The sequence below is a fragment of the Nelumbo nucifera genome, chromosome 3, assembly GCF_055504915.1.
Source record: "Nelumbo nucifera cultivar China Antique chromosome 3, China Antique-T2T, whole genome shotgun sequence".
Classification (NCBI taxonomy): Eukaryota; Viridiplantae; Streptophyta; class Magnoliopsida; order Proteales; family Nelumbonaceae; genus Nelumbo; species Nelumbo nucifera.
This window is the reverse complement of record NC_142651.1, coordinates 47,540,802-47,549,926: the sequence shown is the minus strand read 5'-3', so window position 1 is coordinate 47,549,926 and position 9,125 is coordinate 47,540,802. Positions and strand designations below refer to the sequence as shown.

The window sequence follows — 9,125 nt, the reverse complement described above, 5'->3', positions numbered from 1 at the left end:
AGCCTTTTCTGAATAATTCATCCCAAGCGCTTAGGGGTGGATTCGAGCCGAGGTGAACTGAATAGTATGAGGTTCGAGCTCAGCTCGAGACTGTTCTATAAGATTTGATCTCGAGTTTGAGCTCAGTTTGAACCAGAACCTTGAACTCAAATTCGGCTCGAGTAAAAAATTCATAAGTTCGAGTTTGGCTCGGTTCGAGCTCGATTTTGAGAAAAAAATATTTTATAAAAATAAAAAGTTATATATAAAAATATTTTTTATTTAATATTTAAAAAATTAAAAAATATTTCACGAACCGAGATTTAATAGGCTCGAACTTGATTCGTTTTATAATTGAGCTAATAAATTGGACTCGAACTCAAACTTGAATAAAACCAAACCAAGCCGAGATTTTTACGAACCAAACTCGAACAGCTAATGAAAAACTCAACTAATTGCCACCGAAGTGCTTCACAACAGCTGAATCTTCAGCAGAACCCTGGGAGGGCCCTCAGCTGAACCAAAGTAAGTTTGATCTTCAGTTGATCAGCTCAGCCTCTCAGCCTCTGGGCCCTGGAAAAGAAAGACTGGTAATGGCAGAATGCCAATTTATAAGTAGGGTAGTTTTAGTTTTGTTAAACTGAGATATGGTCTACTGGTTAATAATGCTCCTTACATCATCATTTGGGTACATAGGTACTACCAAGGTCCCCAAGTCATCCCTTGTCCTTTCTCCCGTAATAGCATCTTTCTCGTACTCGCCTACAACAGAATTTCTCGATTTTTTCCTATCCTTATTAATAATAACATAACCTAATAAGTAATCCAGTTACCAAATGCAAAGTTTACACTTCACACAAACAAACCACATGCTCGTTAATTACAGGAGGCAAGTGGGCCATCAATCTTTTGGGCCTTGTTTAGCCTCCTCCAATAGCCATCTGGTGGACCAACCCAAATTTTTTAGATATATTTTTTCTCTCTCCTCTTGCACGTGTTGGCGCACGTGACATTCTCAAGTAGATACGATTTTACCTTCTTGAATCGTGAATGCAACGTTAGAATTTCTTTCTTTGTTTTTTTTTTTTTGATATCTTCTTCCTTTTATTAATTTTTTTGGTGGGGTTTCAGTGGGACAAATCACAAAAAGTCAAAAATCATCTAAAAAGCAAACGAGATTTCCTTTCCCATTTTTACGAAGAAAACCGAAAACCCGACCGAGAGTCCGAGACCCAACAAAGTGAAAGCGCGCCAAGAATAATTTCATTCAAAATAATAACTTCCTCCTAGGTGGTGGCGCCGGGACTCTGATTTTCGGGGCAGAGACTGCGAGATCTCGGATCGTCTCGGCCACCAGATCCTTGAATATCATACGTTCGATATCTAGCACCATCTCCGACACCTCCTCGGGACAGTCCCCCCATCCGTTGATGCCGTCTCCGGCCATATCCTTGCGAAGCACCCCGCAGATGATCTCCACCAGGTCCTCCGCCGCGTCCCTCTCTCGGATCCTCCGGAATTCCGACCATATCTGCCGCAACGACGGCTTTCCTATCACAGAATTCGTCCCAGAAAAGGCCTTCCATGGCGGCAACTGTCTCTTTCTATCCAGAATTTCAGCGATTGTGTCGAATACAAGCTTCCGGTGGAGAGCGGAAGTATCATCACACGAAGAGTTCCCCCCGTAATATTGTTTCTCCAGTAAGAAGAAGACATCACAGTCCTCGGACAGGCAGTCGGAAGCCCGAAGAATCTCCGAGATATAAAGGAAGTCAGAATCATCCGATTTGTCTTCAAATTTCAACCGGACCGGTGACACCACTGGGCTCCAGTTCTCGTCTTCTATCTCTCCCGATTGATCTGGTGATTGAATCAACAAATTGAAGGCAAGGCAAAGAAGAAGAACAAAGTAGAAATTTAAGTAACAAAAGTGCCCCTGTAGTTGCACATAATTGCATATTCCAAGCCAAACGAAACCAGAACTGAAATAATTCACCCTGACGAACGACCATCAGTTTACACAGCACCAGTCCCTATCGAATAGAGATTTTAATTAATTCCCAGGGTGGTTTCAGGTAAATTAGTTCAGGCACAGGGAGGTTTCGGTCCTTTTCCTATTTAATTCTGTTGAAATCAGATCATGGTCACAGTTCATCAATGCCTGGAGCAGAGCAATCAGCATTCAGGACTCAGCAATGCCCTTGAATTGAAACAAGGACACTAGATCCAACAGCTTCGATCAAAGGGCTCCGACCCTACCCTAGTCTGAAGTCTGAAGCCTGAAGCCTGAACCCAGTTTGCAAAACCCCAGACCTAAAAAAAAAAATGGGTGTAGCAGCGTTGTACCTTTGAAATCGATGCAACGCTTCATGACTGGCGAAGGGGATGACTCGTCCTTGTAGAAAGACGAGTCAAGGACCGATACGGGACTCGGCTGCAACTCGGTTGCTGTGATTTCGGCTATGCTGTGAAGCAGCTTGTCGCATCTCTCTAGGAGGCTCCTCCCTTCCTTGTATTCTTCCATTTTCGATCTCTGAAACTACATTCCCTTGGAAAAGTGAGAACACAGAATGGAATTCATAGAAAAGAAAACAGAACATTAATGAAGCCTTCGCTCGCACACACCTCTGTATCGGCCAGAGAGGACGTACTGATGCTGCTCTCAGAAACAGTGGATGATTGATCCTCCGCGTGGCTGAAAATTCTCTCTTTTGGAAAAATTTCAGGTGTCCGTCTCCTGTTCCTCGGTGATCTAATTGTCGCTTGATCCGATCCGACCTTCTTCGGATTAACCTTTGGGGAGTTAATAGGAGAGGTTCTCCGCTGCTGCTCCACTGAATCATTTGCTCTCCTCTCGGTATCGATACTCAATTGTTTTCTTCGTGCAAGTGAACTCGGACTTCTTGCATTACTCTCATTTCGATCAGGTGACTTTGAATTTCTCGTTCTTCTTTCACTTTGCATGTTTCGATCAATTTCCGGCCGATCCCGCCTCGGTCTAACCGGTGGCAATGACTCTCCGGCAAGGTTGAGGTTCCGGCGGACTCCAGGTTTGGATCTGAAATTCGAAAGAGGTGACTCTGTTGCTGTTCTCCCGGACCGGTTGATAGAAACTGGTGACTTAGATGGCTTCATGACGACAATCGGCGATTCCTCAGCGTAGAATTTCCGGTCATATATGAAATTTCTGTGTCGGATCTGCTCTGCTGGTTTCTTGGAATGCAGAAGTCCCTTGAGTTGCAGAGCTTCTAGAATCTGCTTTAGCGTCTCCAGATCCTTTGCTGGTTCATCGATTCCCCGCATCTTCAACCGCTTCTCGATCTCTCCGTAGAGAGAGTCCGTGTGTTTTGGTTCCGGAAAGAAATCCTGCGTGTCAAAGAAACTCTTACGATGCTGCTGCGTCTTCCATGATGACGTAGATAGGCCTCCGCTCGAAGGTCGCGATGGTTCGGGCTTTGGTTCTCTCACACAGAAGTCAATTGAATCCGGTTTCCTGATGTTAGACTTATTATCTTCCGGAGCTGCATTGTCTCTAATCACATTGCTGGTGACGTTAACTCCGAAGCTGGTCTGGAACTGCTGCTTCAGATGGAAGTTGTTCCCGTCGATGAAACGATACTGAAGCAGATCTCTTGATACTCTGGATTCCGAAGCAGATCTCCGTAGCTCAGGCTGGTCTGATTTCTTGAGAGGCTCGCGCCCGGAGTTGGGCAGCGCTTCGAGGCCCATAAGCCGGGCTATGACGCTAGGCGAACGACGCTGCTTGTCGTTATCTTCGGGAGACGCCGTTTCTGCAGAGCTCTCGAATTGAGTCGCGGCGAAAATCGCCGCGTTGGTTCGGATCTCCCTCGGGTATAGGCTTCCCTTACCGTCAACAATTGCTCTGCTATCCAGAGAAAGCCGTGGAGATTCTTTGAACTTCCACGAAGAACGCAAACCTTCCTTGAATTCGAAAACTGGAAAAGGAAGAGGCTTTCTGACCGGAGTCTCCACCGGGTTTGCCAGTTCCGGAGCCGGAGAGCAAGTTTCCGGCGTAGGATGCTTCACACTTTCAGGGGATGACCGCGTGTAAGGCTGTTGTTGGTGCTTTAACGGGTGAAGTTCTCTGGTGTACGTCGGGGATCCAACGGATTTCTCCGACTCACTTGTGGAATCAACGGCCTGAACTTTCAGTAAAGTGTGTCAGGCAATTGAACTCTTTTGTTTGTTATACCAATTTCCATTGGAACACAAAATATGTAAAACGAAAGAATGCAAAAGAGAGAAAAGAATCTGACCGGAGAGGGGGGGAGGCGTTTGGTGGAGTAGAGGCGTTTCCCGGCGAGAAGCTGATGACGGTCGAAGAGCTGAAGGAATCCGGCCATGCAACCCATTTGTTTCTCCATCTGCTTCTCCAGGCTCTGCTCATGGATTATCCCTGTCGTCATTTTTGGTTGTTCCCCTCGATCTCTCTCCCTCTTTCTCCTTATTGAAACTTGTCTGACGTCTCCATTAATGTTCCTTCTGTAACACCCGGTTCTTATTTCCTGTTGTACCCAAATCTCTATGTCTACATTCCCGTCTCTCTTCTTCCCCTCCTCTCTCTCTCTCTCTCTCTCTCTCTCTCTCTCTCTCACTAGAGACTGTTTGTAAGGAGGAAAGTCTACCGTTCGCGTCGACTCCCGCTTTGGGGGTGGTTTTAAAGCGTGGACGAGGTAGGCGAGAGAAATGGACGAGTGGGTACCCTCGGCTTTTGTAAGAATGCCGAACGTGTTATTGGTAAAAATGACAACTAAGTCCTCAAGGTTTGGTTTGGTTTGGTTGGTCCTTCAGACTTCCGCGCTGGGAGCAGATAAAAACTTTCGTTTTTCGTCAGAGATCCACTTCCTTGAGCTGCTAAAGTTTGACCATGACCGAGCCGTGCAAATTTCCGAAAGTAACCCTGGGAGAGTGGGAGTGACTAGTGAGAGAGTGGAGTGGAGTGGACTCAGTGGAGCGGAGCAGACAAGCAGTTTTGGTTACGGAGCTCCAAGTGTGTTTAATAAGTATACCTCCTCCATTCGGTGCTTCTTCTTCAGTTCTACTCCTCTTCAGTCCAAGTGTGTTTAATAGTGTATCTCCTCCATTCAGTGTTTCTTCATCCTCCTCTCCTACTGAGGATAGAACTATTGATTACTGAAACGAAGCTCTGGTTTACAATAAGCAAGACTCGTTGATCCTGAGCATTCAACAGGCAGTAGGCAGTAGGCAGTAGGAGTCACAGAGACTGGTGCCCCAAATGTTGCGCACTGATGGTATGATCGCAACAGTCCATGGGGCACATTTACACCACGGCTCGTCAACTCAGATGAGCTATGTAAATGTATGAAAGGTTGAGTACACTATACACAGTGTACAGTTCATTCAACAGGGCTAAGGGCTTGGCCGGCTGGGGCCCAACCACCCCAACCTGCCAACCATCAGCCCCTGCATTAAATGCTAATAATAACAATAATCTGGGCTACTGGCCTGCTGGGCAGTGAATCGACAATTCGTTGATCTCCTCATCCCTCCCTCCGCCTATTGGACGGTCTAGATTCTCCTTACAATCAACAATCAACAATTCAGGGTTTAGGGCCTTTGGATAGAGTAGGGCAGTGAAATGGGTCGGGTACGTCCCCAAAAAGAAATGCTCAAATCAAGCCCTATCAGACATTCTGATCCTATTGACGGATTGAGAAAAAAAAAAAAAGGGGGCGGAGCCGGACCTGCAGGCAGACCAGCCTGATTCTTCAGTGAATCCGCCGGAGCGGTCACCTCAAGTTTGGCTCGGCGTTAACAAATATGCAGGCAGGAGCCAGGAGCCAGGAGCAGGTCTGATCTGGTTTGGGTTGGTAGGCACTAACCCCAACTTAATAGTTGGGTAATGATGGGTCAATAGTCCAGTTCAGATTCTCCACTCAACGCTGGACTGCTGGATGGATGTTGCCATTGCCCATTGGGTCAGTCTTCCATGCTTCACTCCCAACTCTAAGCCGACCAGGCCTCGTTTTAGATCGGGCTGGTTTTTTAGGTCAGACCGGTTACCCCTCCTAAAGTAATGTTGAGTCAGTGGAGACTGGAGAGCAAAACTAATCTAAGCATGTGGCATGTCAGAACCAGCCTAAACATCTTGCTGACTAGCTGAGCAATTTCAATTTTCAAGTGTTCATTGTAGCATAGAGTCAAAATATTGCTGGCATACAACGAAATGTCTGTATGACCCATAAATCCATAATTATTCCCTTGAATGGTTTGGACCGACTGTTCCTATGACTCATATTGACTTATATATGGAATAAAATACTATGACATAAATATATAGTGAATTACCATGCAAAGCCGAATTCACATTTTAAGTTGTGAAATGAATTCATTCCTCTCTCTCTCTCTCAGAGTTGCCATTCAAGATCATTGGTAGGTGTCGAATTTAATATAAGAACGAAGAAATAAGAAAAAAACCAATTAAAAGGAGGAATGGAGTCTCACTACCATTAACTAATATTATGAGTTTCACATGGAAAGCATTTAAAGGTCTAATATTCTTCTTTGCGACAACAAATGGGTAGTTAGAGAAAATAGGTATGCCCTTAATTTATCAGTCAACTTGATAAAATAAAAATACAAAATAATATTAATTCCATGGAATCTTATGATCCAGATCCGGTACTCATTATTATGGCCAGAGTGGGATTTCTTTAAAGTGATGGCTTGCTGAGGTGAGATGGCCCCTCTTCTTCCCACTAATTGCACTACCCAAACCGTACTTCACCAATTTAGTGTTTGAAAATTTGCCCTAATTGTGATGCTTAGTACTCCTTTTTCTTTCCTTTTTGTCATTTTCTTCTTTCTCCTTCCTTTTGGTTGAGAAGCATGAGGGCCAAATCTAGGGTCCCCGTGCATTAAAAACATAGTATATAGTATTAGTAAGGCCCTAAACCCATAAAGACAGGAAGAAGAGAATTCATGATTCAGTAATCCTCCACAGTCCAATTAGCTGAGTTTTAGCATGTGATGTGGGCCGAACCCATGACACGTTCCCACCAACTGACTACTAGTGAGGACTGAGGAGAGAGTGTTGTAAGCATAAACGAGTCACGACTCACGAGGGGAATTGATTGAGAAACGGGTCCAAAGGGTTGCGTACCGTCACCCCGTGAGCTTGGAAAATGACGTCCATCTATTTAATCCACACTGCCGAGATGCTTACAAATTCATAGCCACGTGGCTATCAGTTGCCCCAACACACGTAGTACTAAAACATTTCCCACTAACTATGCAAACCGATAAAGTTGGAATGCGACTAACCGATGGTCGTATTTCGTCCTGCTTCAGCGTACATGAACGATCTGAAGGACAGATGGAGGGTGTGGGGTGGGGACCCACCGTTTTCAATCCAACTGCGCCCAAACCCATGAAATTGAATTCAGTGTGAAAATACAGTAGAGAGAGCGCTACTTTGTTTCATCTCTTTTCACTGTTATTTCCAGATTATTTATTTCTTTCTAGTACACATTCATTTCATCCTCTTTCCCATAGAAAACAAAAATACTACACTTACGATAAAAGAACTAGCTTCCAACTTTCACGTAAATGACGGAACTGCCCTCTGGAGTTACGTTTCTTCTGGCAGGGTTGCCATCTGCAACAGAAACAGCGTCACCCCCTTAAACGGAAATCCGTTTGATCAAGAAAAATAAAGGGTAAGTGGAGGGAAATCGGCTTCAGCCGGTGCAATGCCCGTTCGAACAGCCTTTTCAATCTTATTATACTGAGAATATTTTCGTTTCGTACCCATATACCTTATTTTACGGAGAGATATTCTCAATGCAAGGTTCAAAAGGCTATTTGAACGGGTCATGCACTGACTGAACCCAATTTCAAATGGAAGAATCCGGCTTTAATCCATCCGAGCCATACATTGACTGAAACTTTGCATTGAGAATATCTCCACACTTATGCATTTTATTTTATAGGGAGATATTTCTAAAGTAAGATTGAAAAAGACTGTTAAAACAATGTAAACTTAATAAAAGCCGATTTCCAAGTGGAGGGGGTCTCACTCTCCCGATAGGTCCCACAAAATCAAGGTGTAGAGATCGGGTTGGAGTTGGACCTGAGTCCGTGGAAAGTGGAGTGGAAATAGACCGTCCCAAAAAAAAATAAAAAACCCAAGAAAAATGGATCTTAGTCGTACCTATATCTACCAACAATTATTAAATAATATGACAAATTGAGATACTGTAAATACATTCTGGAACTGGAACTGGACCAACATCTTTCGCATTTGGGTTAAATTTCCAGTTTTTCCACCCTCTTAACAGTCCATCCTCTTGGTTGGTTGTTGGGCAGTAAAAAAGTTAAAACAAGAGAAAACAAAACCAAACTGGGCTTTCATGTGCGAACCGTCCTATGTACTAATTTAGTGCCCCGGCCCGATTTGAGTTGTATATCTCAATCTCAGGCTCAGTGTCCAAATCACCCTTCGGGAAAAAAAGGACAAAACAATGACCACCATTTCGGGTTCGGATAAAGCGAAGTCCAGAACTGGATCAAATAATTGGATGTTTTTGTTATTTGATTATGTTTTATTTTACTTATTTATTATTTATAAATAATAAAAATAATTAAAAATTAAAGATGAAATCTAAATCCAATTCATCTTACCCTTAAATGCAGGAGGATAGGGTTTGGGAGAATTTTATATTTTCATGTGGAAGAAGAGTTTGAATTCTCAAAATAATTGGAAGGCTTAAAAAGACAGGTAGGGTTTAAAATTTAGAAAACCCATCCCGCCCCATTGCCATTCCTGTCTTTGAACCCAGATAGAATATTCCAGCTTTGTTATTGTCGTACGTGTTGTCAGTGGGTTAATGAACCGGTTTATCATTTCCCCAACCTCATACAACTTTGATTAGTTTTCTCCTTTCTTCTTTTATGATTGATTATTCCTCCTTTTCTTTTTCTTTCCTTTCTAATCTCCCTCTCTCTCGCTAGGGTGACATCGTTAGGTTTTTATCTCCCTTTCTTGGTATCTTTACTAAAAAGAAATTGGGAGAAAAAAGGAGGGAGAAAGAGAAAGAAAAAGTGAGTTCAGTGGTTCACACACATTCACTTCACTGAGGGGGTGGCGACTGGCGGACAGAGGC

General features: G+C 43.8%; 1 protein-coding gene across 2 annotated transcripts; it reads right to left on the bottom strand.

The window, feature by feature from the left end:
* Positions 1–1,139: 1,139 nt before the first annotated feature.
* On the bottom strand, positions 1,140–4,651 carry LOC104609590 (protein LONGIFOLIA 1-like). 2 transcript variants are annotated; one of them, XM_019199801.2, is made up of 4 exons: positions 4,257–4,651; positions 2,605–4,140; positions 2,326–2,512; positions 1,140–1,839 (listed from the first exon to the last, which is right to left on the bottom strand). In XM_019199801.2, the coding sequence occupies exons 1-4, from the start codon at positions 4,404–4,406 to the stop codon at positions 1,247–1,249; spliced, it is 2,466 nt and encodes an 821-aa protein (XP_019055346.1). In that variant the 5' UTR covers positions 4,407–4,651; the 3' UTR covers positions 1,140–1,246. The 2 variants fall into 2 exon arrangements, with proteins under 2 accessions (XP_019055346.1, XP_019055345.1); XM_019199800.2 differs by having other exon boundaries at positions 2,326–2,518; positions 4,257–4,649.
* Between the last annotated feature and the right edge of the window lie 4,474 nt (positions 4,652–9,125).

Coding starts and splice junctions, on each gene's coding strand:
- LOC104609590 (XM_019199800.2), bottom strand. CDS start 4,406: ATGACGACAGGGATAATCCATGAGCAGAGCCTGGAGAAGCAGATGGAG. Junction 2,519..2,604: donor CCTCTCTGGCCGATACAGAG/GTGTGTGCGAGC, acceptor AAGGGAATGTAG/TTTCAGAGATCGAAAATGGA. Junction 1,840..2,325: donor GCGTTGCATCGATTTCAAAG/GTACAACGCTGC, acceptor TTCAATCACCAG/ATCAATCGGGAGAGATAGAA.